The 21,134-nt window shown below is 43.7% G+C and overlaps 1 protein-coding gene across 1 annotated transcript in view; it reads right to left on the reverse strand.

The window, feature by feature from the left end:
* The window catches only part of ELL (elongation factor for RNA polymerase II), a 93,877-nt gene extending 73,748 nt beyond the window's left edge, over positions 1-20,129 (reverse strand). Inside the window, exon 1 of the mRNA XM_044998745.1 lies at positions 19,946-20,129. Coding sequence (XP_044854680.1) covers positions 19,946-20,080 — 135 coding nt within the window. The 5' untranslated portion in view covers positions 20,081-20,129. The remainder of the gene's footprint in view (positions 1-19,945) is intronic.
* Positions 20,130-21,134: the final 1,005 nt, after the last annotated feature.

Below are 21,134 nucleotides of genomic sequence, written 5' to 3' on the forward strand. Positions count from 1 at the left end.
GCAATGGAGATCCACTCTCCTTGTAATAGACAAGAGAACACTCTTAGCCCTTGGAAAGCTAGAAAGAAAAGCTGAGAAGTTGAAAAAACATCGGAGAAAACAGAGAGGGTTAACAGCACAGATATGCCAATATAGTCAGTTTACAGTAAGTTTGCCACACAGAAACCAACAAAAATGGACTTTCAGGCCCTATTCAATAGAAAACACTTAAAACATTCAAAATACAGACTAAATTCCGTGGGAAATAAAGCATTTAAAGCGCAAGAGTTTCTCAAAATTGCAGCTGAGTTCTTCCTTACCTATTACACTACAAACATCAAGATTCTACCCTCCCTAAATTCCATATGCACCTAAGACAAGTTAAGAAGTCAGTTCAGAGCCCCAACAACCATGATGCCAATGACAGTTGTTCAGATATTGAGTGTAAAGGTCATTTTCAAAAGACTTGACAAAATGTTTTGCTTATAAAAGTTCCATTCCTCTATTAAAATAATTGTATTAGATTTATACTCAAATTCACATTACTGAAGTCTATTGTATGACAACTGCACCAGAATAAGTGTCAGCCAGTAATATTCCCCTTAAATGTGTCTCTTTTATAGAACTTGAAGAAAACAGCATAATCCTAAACATTTGAAAAATGAGAAGGAAAATGTAAACAGAGTCTGTAAACTGAAAGAGTGTAAAAGAGTATCAGAGGGGGAGCCGTGTTAGTCTGGATCTGTAAAAGCAGCAAAGAGTCCTGTGGCACCTTATAGACTAACAGACATATTGGAGCATGAGCTTTCGTGGGTGAATACCCACTTCGTCGGATGCATGACAAAAGAGTAGTCACTACTGAACTAACATTTGTCACCCCCTATCACAGCATACATGTACCAACTGGGTTACTGTTAACCTAATGTCAAATCATCATTTGAGTGGTTGCTTTTAAAAACATGCAGAATTGGTTGAAATAAGTACACATATACTTTAGGACAGCCATAGTTTTTTAATCTTGCTAAAGGGACAGTGTCAGGCAGTTTAGGTATCAAATTTAAGTTAGTAGAAAAGCAGTTTTATAAAAATAAATATCTGAGAGATGATCTCATGTTTTTGGGGAGTAGGTTTATATTGTTTTAAACCTTAAAAAAAACAAACAAACATTTATTGTCTGGATTAAAATGATCCCCTGAAAAATGAGCAGTCAAAAACTGCAGTATTGTGGTAGTACATGAAAACCTGAACTCTCTTCATTATCTAAACCGAGTGAATTGCAAAAGTTAACTTTGTCTTTGATTATTCTAACTTTTAAAATGTTCACTTTTGTTGAAAGTGATTTTCAGAAATACAAGGAATTCCTTTTTAAGCTGAGACTCCAGCATTAAGAACTACTTTGAAAAGGATCCTCCCTACAGATCACAAGCAGGGCTTTGGAGCTGTGCTCCAGCTCCAGGCAAAAACCTGCAGCTCCACTGCTCCGGAGTTGCTCCGCGCTCCAACTCCAGGCTCCACTCCAAAGCCCTGCTCACAAGTTCTAAAATGTGATGGGAAACTTTTTGTTTTTTTAAATCTGTTTTTAGACATGGGTTAGTGACTGCTGTGAACAACAATTTTCACTGTCAAATACCAGTGCTTCATTTGCACGCAGTCACTAGAAAACAGCGAAGTATTAACAAAGCCTTTTATACAAGTGAATTTTAGGTATTTTTCTCACAGACAGATTGATAGGGTTGGTCACATGCATGCTGTTGACTTGCAACTCCTGTAAGCAGGGCTTTGGAGCAGAGCCTGGAGCTGGAGCGTGGAGCAGCTCCGGAGCAGTGGAACTAGAGCGGAGCCGGATCACAGCTCCAAAACCCTGCCTGTAAGGGAGTCCTCGGACTTGCAACAGAATGCAATTCTGAGGAACGAATTGTAAGTCAAAACATTTGAAGTCAAAACTGCTTTTCTCATAGGAATCAATGGTACGAAGGGGGGATTGGTTCCTGAACCAAGGCTAGATACACTATTTTTACCACAATAACCCAGATTTTTGTACTAAGTGAATTATAGACGACGAATGTTGCAACATCAGTATATTTACTGTATTTTGTAATCAGCATTCAAATGAACATATAAACTCACATATGCTGCTCAGAATGCTGGCAATGCAAGCTCAGAAAGCCAGGGGGAATGGCACACATGTTAAGCCTCAGCCAATCACTGTTCAAACTTTCTGACTGGCTCCTGGCCCTGGGCTCAGCCAACCAAAAACATGCAGCAACCCCACCTGGCAACAGGCTACCCTGCTGCCTCGAAACCAATCAGAAGCAACCCCTTCCAGCCCCATACCAGTATAACCCATAAAGTGATTTCAAGCTAACTTTATGCAAATCGAGAGTCATAAGGGCAAAACAAGCATTGTAGGGGCGAAAAGGGCAGTCAATTGTAGGGTGACCACACAGCAAATGTGAAAAATCAGGACAGGGGGTGGGAGGTAATAGGAGCCTATATAAGAGAAAGACCCCAAAATCAGGACTGTCCCTATAAAATCGGGACATCTGGTCACCCCAGTCAATTGAAAAGCGTCATAAGTGGCATCCGACATAAGTCGGGCGTTGTAAATCCGACTCGTTGCACTCTCACTCAGAAATGTAATCTATTAAAGTCCCTCCAACTACAAGCAGCTAGTGGCCATTTGTAACCCCCATGAAGTTGTAGGTCACCGACCTGAAATTTGGTCTGGCTTTAAAATGACCTTTGTACTAAAAACAAAGTTACCAAACTACTAGCAACCAAAACTTCTCTTCCAGGCTCTAGAAACTACTACATTTAAGTATCAGGAGGGGTAGCCCTGTTTGTTGCTTTTTACAGATCCAGACTAAGAGTCCTGTGGCACCTTATAGACTAACAGAAGTATTGGAGCATAAGCTTTCGTGGGTGAATACCCACTTCATCACCCACAAAAGCTTATGCTCCAATACTTCTGTTAGTCTATAAGGTGCCATAGGACTCTGTCGCTTTTTACTACATTTAAGTTCTGGCAGTTTTTGTAAACGGAAGTTTAGCCAGTAGACCAAGCTATATACAACAAGTGATAATCTAATAGAAGGGTAGCAACAACATCAGTTCTGTACTCCATTCTCATCATCATACTCATTACACAAAGTAAACATTAGTGACTGTAATTCCATTAACTGTCCGTTAATGGATATTATGAAACACCACACCAAGGCTGAATTTTAAAGAGGGTTTTTTCTTTGTATTCTTTTAATGAAAATATGGTAATTCCAAGCCTCCAAGTTTGGTAAAGAAAACATCTCATTTGTTTTAGAATATGCTAAACAAATTACAAGGCTCTTTCATATGGCTACTTGCCCACAGAAGGATCTTCGCTAGTTGGCAGAAGCGTCACTGTGATCCTTATGCTACTTTTGTTGCAGGAGAGACGACAGCCATGGAATCGAGAGTTCAGATTGACTTAACATGCCCGCTGTCCCAACCATGGCACATATCTCACCACATGCATTGCTGAACCTGGGACAAACAGCCAGAACTGGTTTTCTTGGTTTTACTGCTGTGGGCATCTAGATTTTATTGCTACATTTATCTTTTTAAATAATTAGGCTGTACAGTTGAAGCAACATGGAAATGAAAGTAGGCTGCTGCAATGCAAGATACATGACCTTCAGAGGGGGAACAAGAATCAAGGGAATCCTGCAGAAATCCCACCCCCTCACAATCCATCCCAACCATAAAAAAGGAAGCCAAGAGTCCAAATTTAGCTTCCACCATGCTTTCATGCAGCATCACCAGCTAGGCCAAGGCGCTTTGAGTCTACACTGGAAACTTCAAAGTGCTGCCGTAGTCACGCAGTAATCCACCTCCACGAGGGGATTAGCTCCCAGTGCTCAGAGCCTGTCTACACTAGCACTTTAAAGCGCTCAGACTTGCTGCACTCAGGGGAGTGATTTTTCACCCCCGAGCCAGCAAATTAGAACACTATAAAATGTAAGTGTAGACAAGCCCTTAGTAAACAACAAACACAACATGAAGGAGGAGGGAGAAAACTTGTTCACTTTAGCTTCTAAGGATAGAACAAGAAGCAATGGGCTTAAACTGCAGCAAGGGAGGTTTAGGTTGGACATTAGGAAAAAGTTCCTAACTGTCAGGGTGGTTAAACACTGGAATAAACTGCCCAGGGAGGTTGTGGAATCTCCATCTCTGGAGATATTTAAGAGTAGGTTAGATAAATGTCTAATCAGGGATGGTCTAGACAGTATTTGGTCCTACCATGAGGGCAGGGGACTGGACTCGACCTCTCGAGGTCCCTTCCTGTCCTAGAGTCTATGAATCTATGAACTGAAGAGCACAGTTACACTCAATCAGGGCTCCTCTGAGTCACAGAAATTCAGGGAAACCACTAGTTCTCCCTTGCAGATTAATGAGAAATGGAGTCATTGCAAACACTCAACACTTCCACTGGAATGATACTGAGTTGTTTCCAACTAAGTTGACGGCATTATGCAAAGCAGACAAGTTAACTTCACAATTAATTCATCTGCCTAACCATCTTTCCCTCCCCACTGCAATTACTGCATGCTGCTGAGAAGATGCAACCACCATCCATCCCTCTGTACTGCTGGACTCCTTCCTGCCTACTAACACTTAATTGGCTGAAGAGGCCTCTGTTGAGTAAAGTGAGGCTCTCCCTTCCCCTCAATAGACCTTCTGGATGAGAACACACAAAAGTAGCACTGTTCTAGCTACATTTTTATTTACACTGCCAGGCTGATTGGTAACAAAATCCATTCCAAAAATAAACTGACAAACAATAGAAGAAACACTTCTACATTGAAGAAATCTGCCCTTAAAATCAGATGTTTCTCTGTTTCCCAACAGGCACTCTGTGGAAGTTAATGGTTACAAGGGATTCCAAAAATGAATATCAAAAGTCTTAAGATAAGAACAGTAAAAATATACTACCTCTGCTGACTAAACAGAGCAAAACCACATCCCTGCATCAAACCTCACAGGGGCACAAGCGTAAATGTCCTCAAGAGCCTTTTACAGCCTAGCAGACAGAGTATCTCTTTCACTGAGCAGAGTTAGTCTAGTAACACACATGCAAAAAAGATAGTATGGCTATTGAATCTTTACCCAGTTATGTGATCAGAATTTTTAGCTTCAGAAGAATGGTAATTGGAATGCTAGTGGATTGTTTTAAGAAAGCAAATGGCTAGGCTATCTGAACTCAGACACAGGATGTTTCTTTGCTGTCAGTTAATCCAAGCTTTATTTTATGATTCAATTTTAAAAAAACTTCTCATTACTGAGCTAGATGCATTGGCTCCATAACTGCATATGTGAAAGATGCAGTTTCATCTTTAGACAGGTAAGTACTACCACTGTGGGTTTCTCTACATTGCAGAGTATCACTTAGAAGTCGTACAAATAAATCCTAACAGCCAGTCTATATACCGCAAAATACCAGCGGTAACTCTTCCTGGTAAATTCAACAAGGAGTCTGGTGGCACCTTAAAGACTAACAGATTTATTTGAACATAAGCTTTCGTGGGTAAAAAAATCCACTTCTTCCTGGTAAGTGGGAGTAAGACTTTTTAGCTTTAGGAATTACAAAATAAACATTTTAGTTGATCTTGATGTAGAAATCAGTCCTGCACTACTTAAAAATGGCATCAGTGGTGTGTGGGCAGCTTCAACAAAGTTCTTGTTTTATTCTTATAGACTCAGACTTTAAGGTCAGAAGGGACCATTATGATCTAGGACTTATAAATCATGCCCCTAGTAAAATAGTTGCAGCAAGTTCCTAATCGCCACTGTTACACAAATTGAAATTCAGATTTCAAGCAGATTTAAAAGGATATCCCATTTATTTTCATCAATGTTGTATAACTATCCTCACTACTACCCCTTTGTTGACAATAATCCTTTGGAAACTTGAAAACCAAAGCCAAACTTCCTTAGTAAACTTATTTTTGTTCCAGCACACCAGGTTTGTTATTGCAGACCTGCTTCTTAATTCTGAGCTGCGCATACTGGTTTGTTATTGTAGGGTCACTTGCCTGCACTGATTTCCCACCCACTCCCATTTAGGATGTTGCTCTCATTCTCATTTTGCAATAAAGTGAAAGTCAGGATTAGTAACTGCTTCTTATGGAGTCAAACTAAAATTTAAGGGTTTTGTTGTTTTCTGAGACAATAAGGACCACCCAGAAACTTAACCTCAAACTAGAAACAAGCCCCAACTTCTGCTATGGCGTCACAAAAGGCAGCCCACAGGGCTCCATTACTGCAGCTGTAGGCAACTGCTGTGGCAATACAGGAAGCACCCCCCACTCCCAAATCCTGAATGAGTGACAGAAAGCAGAACAGAGACCACTTATACCATACACTGGAGATCTAACAGAGAAAGCTCGCATTCCCACAAACAGGCAGGGATTCCCCTTCTTACCAAACAGCTGCCCATGGGATGGGGACAGGATGCTAACAAGTCATCGCACATAATGCATCTCCCAGTGCAGGAGCAGAGTAGGGAAGGCAGAGGGCAAGGACTAGCTCAAGAAAGTTAGGAGGAGATTGAGAGCAATGTCCCTTTAAAAGAAAAAACTGAAACACTTATCAGGAGTTTTTCAGTATGGAGGAGGTAGGAGACTAGATTAATAAGATTTCTGTTTTAAAGGATAAAAAAAGTATAAGTCAAGATTTGGAATTTACCAAGATTGATAAGTACCCCATTAAAACCCCCTGAAAATTCAACTGATCTGTTTTTCGGATCTCTTCTTAAAACATATTAGGAATATGGAAACAGTGTTGTGAGATCAGATGAATGGTCCATTTGGTCCAGCATCCCTGGTTAACACTGGCCGGTACTAGATGCTTATAAGGAAGGTTCAAGAAACCCCATCATGAAAAAGATTATGGAATAACCTGACTAATAAGGAAGCTTTTCTTTCTTTCTTCCCCTCCCCACCTTCACTTATGTATTTATTTGGGAAGTTTTAACAGCTTTAAAAATCCTAGCCAGGTAAGTATCAGAGACAATACAATAATCATTACAGCAGTGAGCTTTTGTTTAGATAAACATTATACAGTAATATAATTATTGGAGTTCTCTATTTAAAAGGATGTTACCATCTTATAGAGTAAGCATCTTTACAGTGCTTATGACATGTCATTTCTAATGATTTTATTAAACTGAGTGAATTCTTTGATTACACATTTAAACCAGTTAGGTCTACCAAATTTTAATCATCAAAAAAATTGGACAGGTGTGCTGGAGGAAGTTTCTTTCTAATTCCTGTCAACTTATGTCTATCTCAGGGGTAGGCAACGTATGGCATATGTGCCAAAGGCGGCACGCGAGCTGATTTTCAGTGGCACTCACACTGCCCGGGGTCCTGGCCACCAGTCCGGAGGGCTCTGCATTTTAGTTTAATTTTAAATTGACCTTCTTAAACATTTTTAAAACCTTGTTTACTTTACATACAACAATAGTTTAGTTATATATTATAGACTTATAGAAAGAGACTTTCTAAAAACATTAAAATGTATTACTGGCATGAGAAACCTTAAATTAGAGTGAATAAATGAAGACTCGGCACAGCAATTCTGAAAGGTTGCCCACCCCTGGTCTATCTTATGTCTTGAATCACAAGTTTATATCCTTATATTCTTATCCTATCATGTAATTGAACTTTATTACCCAGACATATACATAATCCTTTGTGAATCCTGATATTGTGAAACTCACTGCCATAAAATGCGTTATGAACAATACCATTTCCTTTTACCAGTTTACATTTGCAACTTTTAATTTCTTCCTGTGGGTACCATGGGTTATTTTGTTTTCAAAATCGAGTCCAACTAGTCTGTATTAGTTCCAGTAGGGAGATCTAATTTACATTTTATACAAGACGACCTAGTATAGTTATTTCATCAGACTGAGGATGTTTCTGAACTTTGACCATATTTGTTGATATTTTTCCAGGTTCATTCTTTCCCTGTAGATGGGTTCTTCAATGAATGCAGCTTTCATCAAGCAAGGTAACCACAGCTTCACACATGGGACTAATTTTTTTCCAATCCAGATCAAGACAGTGCTCCATTTGCCAGCCAGAGTTAATGATAAAAAAGATCTTACTGGAAAAAGGCTAATGTAGTGCCCATCTTTAAAAAAGGGAAGGAGGAGGATCTGGGGAACTACAGGCCAGTCAGCGTCACCTCAGTTCCTGGAAAAATCATGGAGCAGGTCCTCAAGGAATCCATTCTGAAGCACTTAGAGGAGAGGAAAGTGATCAGGAACAGTCAGCATGGATTCACCAAGGGCAAGTCATGCCTAACTAACCTAATTGCCTTTTATGAGGAGATAACTGGGTCTGTGGATGAGGGGAAAGCAGTGGATGTGCTATTCCTTGACTTTAGCAAAGCTTTTGATATGGTCTCCCACAGTATTCTTGCCAGCAAGTTAAAGAAGTATGGGCTGGATGAATGGACTATAAAGTGGATAGAAAGCTGGCTAGATCATCGGGCTCAACGGGTAGTGACCAACAGCTCCATGTCTAGTTGGCAGCTGGTTTCAAGCGGAGTGCCCCAAGGGTCAGCCCTGGGGCTGGTTTTGTTCAATATCTTCATTAACGATCTGGAGGATGGTGTGGACTGCACCCTCAGCAAGTTTGCACATCACACTAAACTGGGAGGAGTGGTAGATACGCTGGAGGGTAGGGATAGGATACAGAGGGCCCTAGACAAATTAAAGGATTGGGCCAAAAGAAACCTGATGAGGTTCAACAAGGACAAGTGCAGAGTTCTGCATTTAGGATTGAAAAATCCCATTCACTCTTACAGACTAGGGACCGAATGGCTAGGAAGCAGTTCTGCAGGAAAGGACCTAGGGGTTACAGTGGACAAGAAGCTGGATATGAGTCAACAGCGTGCCCTTGTTTGCAAGAAGGCCAATGGCATTTTGGGCTGTATACGTAGGGGTATTGCCAGCAGATCGAGGGACATGATCATTCCCCTCTATTCGACATTGGTGAGGCCTCATCTGGAGTACTGTGTTCAGTTTTGGGCCCCACACTACAAGAAGGATGTGGAAAAATTGGAAAGAGTCCAGTGGAGGGCAACAAAAATGATTAGGGGGCTGAGGCACATGACTTATGAGGAGAGGCTGAGGGAACTGGGATTGTTTAGTCTGCAGAAGAGAAGAATGAGGGAGGATTTGATAGCTGCTTTCAACTATCTGAAAGTGGGTTCCAAAGAGGATGGATCTAGACTGTTCTCAGTGGTACCAGATGACAGAACAAGGAGTAATGGTCTCAAGTTGCAGTGGGGGAGGTTTAAGGTTGGATATTAGGAAAAACTTTTTCACTAGGAGGGTGGTGAAGCACTGGAATGGGTTACCTAGGGAGGTGGTGGAACCTCCTTCCTTAGAGGTTTTTAAGGTCAGGCTTGACAAAGCCCTGGATGGGATGATTTAGTTGGGGATTGGTCCTGCTTTGAGCAGGAGGTTGGACTAGATGACCTCCTGAGGTCCCTTCCAGCGCTGATATTCTATGATGATCCTTTATATTCAGTAGGTCTATGCACAGTAGTAAGGCAAGTATGATTTAGGTACAAATCACTCAACTTAGAACAGCAGTCCACCTCTTTTAAAGATTCAAGGGATGGGGCCAAATCTTGCTCCCACTGAAGGCAATGGAAAGAAGATGAAGTCCACTGAGAATGTGTTTGCTGGAATATTAAAGACCTTACAAACATACAAATGCTAGAAAGTTCCTGGTTGAAAATGGACTAGAGCAGTTCTGACTCAAATTAAAAAGCTGCTTTACTCCAGTCTCAACTAGGAATTTTCTTGCTTTTGTGGGTTTAAGTCAGACTCAGTGTTATTTTTAGTTTTAGGAAGATTAAATTTGAGTCTCTAATTTCCCTTGGGTATTTTTTTTTTAAAACTTACAATAAGATTCATATCCATCTCGTTCACTGAAAGATATTTGCCCCACTGAACCAATCAAGAATTTGTGATCTTTCCTCACACCTGTCACCTCGTGACCAAGTGGGGTATGACTTCCAGGCCAATGCAGATTTCCAAGTGCTTTCAGAGTAGGTTTACTTGACAACTTGCCCAAATGAGAGTTTCCTCAGCAAAGCCAAATTCAGGGGCTAACAGGTTATACAAGTGAAGTTTTGTCAATTCCCTTGACAAAACCTTTTTTTTTTGGGTGAGGGGGGATGGAAAGATCAACAGAGAGACTATTTGATTTTTTTCACAATGACAATGAGCCAACAACAATTTAAATCTGTGCCAAGGAGCTGGAAAGGTACAACAACAACAATCATACAAACAGAGTCTAGACACTGAAATGTGGAATATGATTCTAATAATCACAACTGGCACGCAAGCTTCTGATTGAAGCCCATCACATAATGCAGGCCCTCAGCTATCAGGAATATAAAAATGAAGATTAAAGCTTCTTCCATTTAGGGTATTGGGAGATGTAGATCCTTTGGGCATAACACAATGTGGATTAAGCCAGTATTTCTTCCATCTCTACTAGTATCCTTTGCTAAGACTGTGTGCAACATTCTTATTCTTGCTACACACTATTAATTAGTCCATACTAAACTCTTCTTATTATCAAGACCTTATTAATATGAGCAGAAGTGCTGTAAGTATCAGGAAATGACTTCTCTCTCCAATCAAAGGAGGGGCATGTCATCCAAGTGACATAAAAATTACTGAACTAGAATTTGGGGCTTGAAAGCTCTTAACCAGCTCTCCAAAGAATAACTTGAAAAGGGATGTGGTAATAATCAGACTTCATCAGTAAACACATATAGGAAATGACTGAAATGTTTTAGAGTGTTCTATAGTACCCACTAATCTGTCACATGGCGCTGCATAGATCTAAAAAGGGGAACTCAGTCTCTACCTTTAAATAAATAGCGTAATCTGGACTAAAGGTTCCAGTAGAAGCAGAACTCCAGAATCCTTGATTCACAGTCCTGTGCTCAGACCACATCTCTCAAGTCACATGGGCCACCCCTTTTCTCTACTCCAGTTGGTCCAAGAGGCAAACGCATCAGAAAGTGTTTATCTTTTCTCCGCGTCAAAGGGCCCAGGAATGGTTGCAGGCTGGGCACATAAAAAGAGGCCATACATGGCTGCTGATGGGCTGGATCATCACCTGTCAGGCAAGGAACAGCCCTCAGGAGCAGAACAAAACTGGCTGGCCTTCTAATAAAACCTTCACATCAAGTCCTTGATCTTTGCTGCTACAGTCCAAACTGCATGAAATCCTCTCCTAGATAACAAAGGCCAAAAAAGTGGTTTTGCTGAATAGATTGTGGGAGGAGGGGGGAGGAGAGAGGTTAACAGAAGCCACCAGACTGTAGCTAGATCAGAGAAGCCTCAAAATGGGTGGAGGTGGGTTGCCAAATAAAGTCATATTCATATGCAGTGACCACTTTTCAAAGTTAAACAAATCTGGTTTCTTTAAGTTAAAAAGGCATCCGTCCAAAACAAAGAAAGGAGAGACCAAGTGTACACAGCAGTGTTTTTCCCTAAAGCCTGTCTATCCATTAGAGCAATGCAAAATGCATTGGATTTTTAACGTTTCCCTTTTCACTGCAGTACTGGAACTCAAAACAAACTATCAGGTTAGGACAACAGCTGCAAAAAATGGTGCCATCCTGTTTATTATACCAAAATTCTTAAAGATCAGTCAACACACAACACTAAGTTACTACAATGTGCAAAGGCTGCCTTAATGCATGGGTTACTCTAAGCAACATTAATGCTACCACAGAAAGTTATTTCTCCTACAAAATCTAAGCTCCCTTCTCTGGATGATGCCTCCAGGTAAGGGTTTAAGCATGCTGGCCAGGGAGAAAGCTGGCTTTACTACTGTCTATTCTGTGCCTGCTCTGTGGGTAAGAAGAGGATGCTAGTCTGGGGGCTGTCAATCTGGTTCCTTTCGTTAGGATGATGTTCATAAAAGTGTCATTATCCTTAACATTTCAGGGGTAAGCACAAAGTTGTTCAAGCTCTTGAAATTACTGCTGCTGCTAGAGTAAGGAGAACCCCTCTTCCCTCACACCAAAAAACCAACCCCTGGCATCCTTACAACTGCACTGACTACTCTAGAGACCTTAAAGTAGCTGCTGTAGCTCCAAACTTTACTTATTCTTGCAAAGCAACTCCGTCCATCTCACTTAGCAAACCGCTAAGTCAGCCAAAATGCATTCCTCTTCCAGGGATTATTTGGCATAAATTGATATTAAAGTGATGCATGTACGGTCTCTCCCTTCTTGCTTTATAACATGTGCAGAGATTTAGAGATACTTTGCAAACTTGCCCTGCCCACAGCAGACAGTGGGGCCTCTGCAAATTATCCAGGAAATAAACGCACAACTGACCAGCCTTCATTTGTCTACACTGAGTTCTCAAATTTTAGGTTTTGTTTTTTGGGGGCTTTTTTGTTTGTTTGTTTTTTTTAAAAAGACTCTTCTCCTCCCCCAGTTGTTAAAGAATTGCTCTGCTAGCAGGACAAAAGCCTGTACTATGTAAGTGAGTGACTGTGACGTAACAGCAGTAGTCTCTCTGCCAGGGAACAATACAATAAACTAAAAAAAGAAGAAGAAGAAGACGATGACAACATTTCCAAGAGATGGAGATACATGTGTTTGAGGGTCACCTATTAATAGAGAGGGCTCTAAGGTCAACCATTAGTTTATAATGTAAGCATACAAGCCACTTAGAGATACAGACTTTTTAACAGTGCACAGGGCTCATCTTAAAAGGATGTTATCAAACAGGGTTTTCTTAAGTTTAATTTTGGAAGACCAGAGTTTGATAAGATATACCTCAAGTTTAAAAGTATTGTGTAAGGAATTTTAAATGTTTTTTCTGTTCCCCTGCTGAAGTTTAGAAGAGATTTTCAATAAAGAAGCTAGTTGATGATGCAAGAAACTCATGCTTATTTCCATTGTAAGATGCTGAACACAGTGGCCTTAATCCAGCTGCTGGATTTGTGCCACAATGCTCAGCACCTTCCAGGATTTAAGACCTATCTACAGATGAAGAACTGGGCACTAATCTTTCAGTGTTAGTTGCTCTAGGAGTTGCTTGTTACAATATATGGATAAAATATTTCAAGACAGAATTGTGATTTTCAAGTTAATAGTGTACCTTCTTTAAGGCACAAACTTGCTGCAGCACTTTTCAAATTCTTGCTATCATTTTCAGTGATAGTCTGACAAAATACCGTTCTCACTACTTTTCACTGGCATATCACCAAGTAGTCCTAGTTTTTAGTCAGCTACCAGCAGTACAAAAAAGCACATAATAGGTTTATAATCTGCCACTGAATCCCATAGCAACTGTACGTCACTTTAGATGTAAATTACAGACAATTCCTTCCCAGGCAATTTGAAAAGTAGAGAGATAAATCTATAATTTGAGCAGATCTAAATGATATATGGTTGGGAGAAAAGCTACCCTAAATAACTGAAAGGAAACAGCCAAAACATACCTCAAACACAAGATTAAATCTCTGTCTGTACCCTTTCTTGAAAAGGAAGACAGCACATTCAGGTCAAGATTAAAAAAAACCTTTAATGGAAGTTTTAACAGACCAGTAATGTTTGCTATATCCTGCCCCATCACTGCTGATCATCAAAGGGTGTATGTGCAAACAGATGAGTTTCCTTTCTAACCATCCTCCTCCTGGCTGATTCGCTTAGCAACGTCACAATCCCATGTTAATGATGTCATAAATGCTTCAGTTTTGATGGACTGAAGGCATCTGTGAATTAATGAGGCAGGAGAAGAGACAGGTTACAGAGAAGGAATAATTATGCAAAAAGCTTTAAGATAATTTAATGGGTTTTGATTAAAAAGCTATGTGCTCTCAACAAGCAGTGAGACATGTGCATCCCTTTGAACAGTCCGTGCTGAAAATTAAAGGCCTCATTTTTTATTTCCCACAAGACAACAAAAAGAAAACTCTGTGTGGCCATACATGTAAAACAACTTGATGTGCAAATGAAGCAGATTTCATAGAATCATAGAATATCAGGGTTGGAAGGGACCTAAGGAGGCCATCTAGTCCAACCCCCTGCTCAAAGCAGGATCAATCCCCAGACAGATTTTTCCTCAGTTCCCTAAATGGCCCCCTCAAGGATTGAACTCACAACCCTGGGTTTAGCAGGCCAATGCTCAAACCACTGATCTATTCCTCCACTCAGCAGCTGCTTCGGTAGCCTTCACTTTACCACTGAGAAATTAATGGGCATTTGACTGAAAATAAAACTAAGAGAGCGACTGGCACAGGAGCAGTACCTCCCTCCAAAATCTGGAAGATTCAGATTTGTCAACAGACCAAGGTGCCAGGATTGAAGCCAAAGACTAGAGCGTGCTGCAGAGGGGCAATACCCTGTGGTAGTCCACATCCCAAAATTCACCAGTCTGGCTCAACCGGGTGCCTCAGCTCAAGAGAGGTGCTATGGAAAAGTAGGGGGGGAGGAATGCGTGCAGGCTAGGACTGAGGAACAGGGACAGAAGCTTGCATCATCTCCACCTGCCATACTCACAGCAACCCCACTGGCTCCTGAATTTCATAATCACTACAATCTTCACAAATAAAGGAGAAAGGCTGGTAGATGTAATGCAGAAAGCAGATATATTAATTCTAAACATTCACGGCATATTGCCCTTTAAACCATGAAGCTGCAGTTTTAAAGAACTACAGGCTAGAGCAGGGGTAGGCAACCTATCGCACGTGTGCCAATTTTCAGTGGCACTCACACTGCCCGGGTCCTGGCCACCAGTCTGGAGGGCTCTGCATTTTAATTTAATTTTAAATGAAGCTTCTTAAACATTTTAAAAACCTTATTTACTTTACATAGAGCAATAGTTTAATTATATATTATAGAAAGAGACCTTCTAAAAACATTAAAATGTATTACTGGCATGCAAAACCTTAAATTAAAATGAATAAATGAAGACTCGGCACAGCACTTCTGAAAGGTTGCCGACCCCTGGGCTAGAGACTCAGGAGATTCACAATTAAAGGTTCCATCATCAGCTTTAATGCTATCCACATACCCTCACTCACCCCATCACCGGATGTAGAACCTTGCTAGTTACGACATGACATTTAAGCCTGACATGTCATGTATGCGCATTTTAGTACAGTATATGCCCATTTAGTCAAAACTCTTATCTGAAAATAACTATTATCGGAATAAAAACTACAAGGAGTACTTGTGGCACCTCAGGGCAGGTCTACACTAAGAATGGGGGTCGAACTAGGGTACGCAAATTCAGCTACGTGAATAGCGTAGCTGAATTCGAACTACCCTAGTTCGAACTACGTACCCGTCCAGACGCCGCGGAACCGAACTCCGCGGCTCCAAGGTCGACTCTGCTAACTCCAGCTGCCGAGGTGGAGTACCGGAGTTCGAACTAGCGCTTCCGGAGTTCGAACTATCGCGTCTAGATCAGACGCGATAGTTCGAACTCCGGAAAGTCGAACTCACCGCGTCGACCCGCGCGGTAAGTGTAGACTAGCCCTTAGAGACTAACAAAGTACTCCTCCTTGTTTTTGCTGATACAGACTAACACGGCTACCACTCTGAAACCTATTATCTGAATCTCTTCCTTGTCTCCCAAGTATCTCACACTGTGGGAAAATGAAGGGTTGGCTAATGCGGAGGTTCAGATGATAGAGCAGAGACCCCCAATTAGAAGTGTGAGGAGGATGACCAAGGCTCCTGCAGCAGTGCAGGGAGCCCTCTGTGGCCCCACTGACATGGGGTTGTGACAGCCAGTTGCAGAGAGCTCCCTGCACTGCAGCAGGGCCAGTGACACCTGATCCCTGTAAGCACAAGGTTCAGGGAAGGCTGTAGTCCTGGTGGGGAAGAGCAGAGTCCTGGCTGGAGGTCTTCGCTCAGTCCCACACCTTGCGCCTGCAGGGATGGGGTGTTACCAGTCCTGTGACAACACAGGGAGCCCTCTGCAGTCCTGCTGTGACTGAAGTGAGTGAGTGGGGCACGGCAGAGACCCTGTGCTAGGGTTCAGAGGAGGAGTCATCATTCCAGGCCACTCCACAGCTGAATGGCTCCTGTCCTCTGGATTTACCTGAATAAGATTGCAGTCCCCCATGCTACACAGCTAATCAGGAGTATCCTGTACTATGGTTTTCAGTTGTACAACAGGCTGAGAGGATGGGTACAACTTATGATGTGTACATGGGAAAAGGGTGGTGAGTGGATTAAGAACATATCTTTGGTCCTGAATTAGGAAGTGGGCCTAGTACTGTACAATGTTCAGGACCCAGGCTAAACAAACAGAAAAACAGGAAGTGCACCAACAGTGTCTTGAACTCACCTTCTCAGGAGAGTCATGGGAACTGTTGACTGACCAGAAGGAACAGGAGGAGAAAGCTGGCAATTGTGTCCTGCCTGACGCACAAGGTGACTGCCAAGCAGAACATATGCATATGCCAATAGCGGAGATGGAGTAAAGCAAATCTGATGCACAGCCATCTTCCTTGGATTGCAGACAGAGCTGTTTCAGGCTAAGATGTGAAATATTGCCCCATTTTATCTCTGTGCCTATTAGTTCTTAAACAGAATGATGACACAGAATCAGACATTCAAATGTAAGCTGTGCAACTGTGCATCTAGTTTCCAAAAGTCCACAATCATGAGGGTAATTACATGGGCAAAGGGTCAGACAAAGGGCAGAAATAATAGTGGTCCTAGGAGTGCATTCTCCTCTCCTCCCCAATGACGCTGAATGTAGCATTGCTACAAGTTTTGTTACTACACAAGGGTCACAGCATATACGTGATCTTTATGCCCACCTCATCGGGAGATCCATTATGGAGCAAGGGGAGTAAATGACCCTAACTTTACACACTTGAGTCATGGACAATTAAAAATGTAATGTGGCTTCTCCAAAAGGAATTTTATGCCCTCCATCTATAAATAATATTTCAAGTACTCCCAAGTCTACAAGAATGGTACATCAAAGCTACTTGAGCCAAAAATGACTTACCATGCATCATCAAAGAGCCAGCTAGGAGGGAGAAGTCCAATTAGCTGCTCAGAGGCTTCTAACTAGAAGCCAAGTCAAGGAACAGAAGTTAGCTTTGTCTGTGTGCAAGCTATTATCAAGCATGCAAGAACATGGAGGGGAAGGGAAAAATCAAAAGCTGATGGCAAATCCTCCTTTTGGGTGCTCACTTATGGACTATACACTCAACACATGCATTACAAAGTCAAAGAGCAAACTCAGCAAGTAACTGGAGATAACTTTCTTACCTTGACTGTTTTGGCAGAATTCCAGAGACTGGCCACAGGAATCACACTAACATACTATACAGGGATATGGACAGGTCAGACTCCAAAGAGATTTGACTTCAGCTAACAAACAGGATTGGATTTTTACATTTTCTTGGATAAGGGCTAGACCAATACTGCAGTAAGTTACACCAAATTTAAACTAAAAAAGACCAGGACAAACCCTTTGCAAGATCCTTCCATTTACCTTCTACAAGCCCAAATGAAATTAAAGCCTAGCCTTCACATATACTGAAAGAGCAATAAGACAGCTTCTTGGCACAGCACATTTCAGAGGAAGAAGACAAGTTCAACAAGCTAGAGAAACTGTTTATAGAACAAACGCAGAAACAGTGTATGTGTTTAATAGCCCACGAATTGTCACGTTATTCATTACACAAACTAGTGAACTCTTATCCTTTCCTACCCATTTAACCATTAGTAGCAGACAAGCCCAACTGTCTGTCTGTCAGATGGGGAGCAGAAAGCAAAGTCCATTAGTAGCCCTTGGCTACCAAACAAAGATAGAAACCACACTTCATTTAGAAAATAAGCAACCCTATTCATGTGTGACAACCACTCAAACACGTTTCCCAAAATATTTAACACAGCTGCCTAAAATCCTTATCTCCTCTCCTCCCCCCAAAAATTTCCTTGACAGACTCATTTTGGAGAAAAGCTAGCGCACTATTAGAGGCCTAATGTTTCCTTCACTCATTGCTGCTGACCTTTCACAAAGCTGATAAACACTCATTAAAATATAAATTGCTGTTACCAATGTTAAATTGATAAACCCTGGGCCTGTAATTACCTTTAACCCTCATGCAGAGATTGCCCAACTCACTTATGTGATGTAACCAACACCCTAAATTAAAAATAGTGTTGTGACAACATATGGTTTATTCTTCAGACGCTGGCAAGCAGGATGTTTCTAACAACAAACAGGTTAGAGTCCCAGCTTTTACCACCTACCTGCAAGGTGAAGACAGAAAAATGTGCACTGTACAAGAGCAAAGAAAAGAGGTATCTTTTTAATTAATTCTAGAGACATCTTAGTAAAAGATGTCCAGTGTTTCCATTTTTATTTATTTACGCAGTAGCTAATAAGCTAGCTGGATGCAATTGGAGGAAACATCTCAACAACAGCCTTCCTGAAAATTTTAAAGATATCAAAATACAGCCTCAACCACGACGAAGAGAAAGAGAAAAACTAGCTTCCTTCTCACCTATAGCAATCAACAGTCTGCTCTAGAGCATGGGGAACCCTTGTCTATGGTTAGCGCAAGGCATCTGCCTGCCTGGAAGGAGAAGCCGATAAATCAGAGCTTTTAGTGAGACCAGCAGCAGCAATGACGGGGACAGGAGAAGGAAATTCCCCATTTTACCCAACAGTGTTAAATATTCAACAGTGAGTGAAAGCTGTAGCCTCTTCCTTCCTGGGAAGTCTCTCTCTTGAATGCTCCTACAGAGTGGAAGCTGGGCTCTTTCCAATTGAAGAGAATCTGATTCACTCCTTCTTTATCACCCCATGATACACAAGGATTAACTCCCCCTGAATTGTTGTGGTGCTGAACCCCTCATTACAACATAGATCTCTGCCTCACTGCCATGTGTGTGTGTAAATTCTGGGTATTTTCAGATTACACAGGTGAAGTTTCAAACTGAGGGGTACAGCCCCCAGCCCAAGCGAGGGAGGATGGGGTCTGAAAGTTCACACTATAAAACTCATCATTGGCTCTTGGCAGGGGGCCGAGGATTTGAACCCTTTCTGGATGGAGGTGACCCAAGTCCCACCACCCTGGATTTCTACTCCATGGGGGAGAACCTGACCCATTAGGCCCCTCCCACCCCAAAACCACCACCAAAGGGGTGTGCAAGATGCCTCAATAACATTCTCTCTCTACTTGACCCTAGCTAAGCCCTATGCCAGGCCTGACGCCAAGCCCAGTGCCCCCTGCCGCTCCTTACAGCATACAAGGGGGATCCAGGCCCCTGGCCAGGGAAGCTGGGGCAGACGCCCCATAGGCTGGGGGGCACATCCCCACAGAAGACATACCCCGGCAGGAATGGGCACCTCCTGGATCCCCCCCATCCAGCTCCCCTTAGAGCACGAACCTCATCAACACCAGCGCAGGACCAGGGAAGCTGCTCCCCAATCTCTGGGACTTGGGTGGGGGACCCACACGCTACCCTCACGATGGAAGGGCCCTCACCTGTCCCCCCACTGCCTTCCCTGCCTGTGGGGAGAATGGGGTCAGATCCCCGAGACCCCAGGGAAGCGCCACATCACTCCACCGTCCCCCATGCGCAGGAGCCTGCCCCCCATGGCCGGCCCTCCCAATCCCCAGCTACGGCCCCCCACCCGCTGCCCCATATCCAGTCCTCCCGACCGCCTCCCCATATCCAGGAGCCCCCCAGCCACCCCCCTTATATCCAGGAGCCCCCCGGCCAGCACCCCCCATACCCAGCTGCGCCCCCCCCGGCCACCCCCCACACCCAGCTGCGCCCCCCCACACCCAGGAGCCCCCCCCCGCCCCCCCACACCCAGCTGCGCCCCCCCACACCCAGGAGCCCCCCCACACCCAGGAGGCCCCCCGGCCGGCCGGCCCCGCGGTACCTTGCTGCCCTGGTAGCCCTCGAAGGCCCGCACCGCGCTGTCCGTCAGCTTGACGTGGAAGACGGAGACGCGGGTGCCCCGGCCGAGCCGCCCGCAGGACAACCCGTACCCGCGCTCCGCCTGCAGCGCCGCCATCTTGGGACCGTCTCCCCCTCCGCGCTAGGGAGGGCGGGGCCGCCCGCCCTATGACACGCCCCCTCATGTATTATTCACCAGGCGATTCGCTGAGCCCCGCCCCGCCGGCGAGCCTGTTGCTGGGCTAAGAGGGGCCAAGTGGGCGGGCAAGCGCGCTCTGATTGGCCAGGCTGGGGAAGGCTGGCTTCCGATTGGTGTACGGCCGTGAGAGGCGGGGGGTAATCAAATAAAGGCCGCTGTACATTGTGGGTAGTGTGGTCCTGAAGCCACCCTGAGGTTGAGAGCGGTGGAGGAGAGGCCCAGGGGCAGCGGGGTGGGGGAAATGGAGATTCCCCAGAGCCCTTGTTCCCGCGCGGCGGGGCAGGGCACTTTGCACGCTCTGGCGGTGGGGTCGGGGATGCTGGGCTGCACCCTGCGAGGGGGAGGGTGTCAGAGTTGGGGCTCAGGCTGGAGTGTGGGTCCTGGCACCCAGCAAGGGGAAGGGCCTCAGGGTTCCAGCTTGACCCCAAAACCACCAACTCTGCAGTTTGTAGCCCTGCTAGCCCAGGACAATTGACCCAGGCTGGGAGTGGGGGTTAGAGGTACTCCCTGGTTTGTACCCCTCTAATTACAGCGTCACCACTCCAGAGTGAGCAGGTTTATACCAGAGTCACTCCCAACGTGGTACTACAGTATGGGAAGGGGAATACACTGTTCCCCTGCAAGGAACTTTTTTACCAGTTCATGGCATCTGTGTGAGGGGTTGTATTGGTAAATTACTCACCCCTCATTATTACAGTGCTACTGGTACAAACGCCCTGTAGCCCACATTGGTTGCAGTGATTTAGCTTTTGCCTGATGCACATCAAGCCCATACAAGTGTCCACACAGGAAGTTGCATAGCTGTCAGTAGATCACTGTCCACTCCCACCAGTAGCTCAGCCCGTGGGACACTCTGTGCAGCAGGCCTTGTCTACACAGGGCTGGCAAAAGGAAGGGCGGTTATCCTCGTTTGACAGCTGGGAAAGTGACTGCTGGTGCAGTCTCTGGCACGGGCCCAGCCAGTGTCGTAATG

Source organism: Mauremys mutica, chromosome 24 (assembly GCF_020497125.1).
Source record: "Mauremys mutica isolate MM-2020 ecotype Southern chromosome 24, ASM2049712v1, whole genome shotgun sequence".
NCBI classification, from domain to species: domain Eukaryota; kingdom Metazoa; phylum Chordata; order Testudines; family Geoemydidae; genus Mauremys; species Mauremys mutica.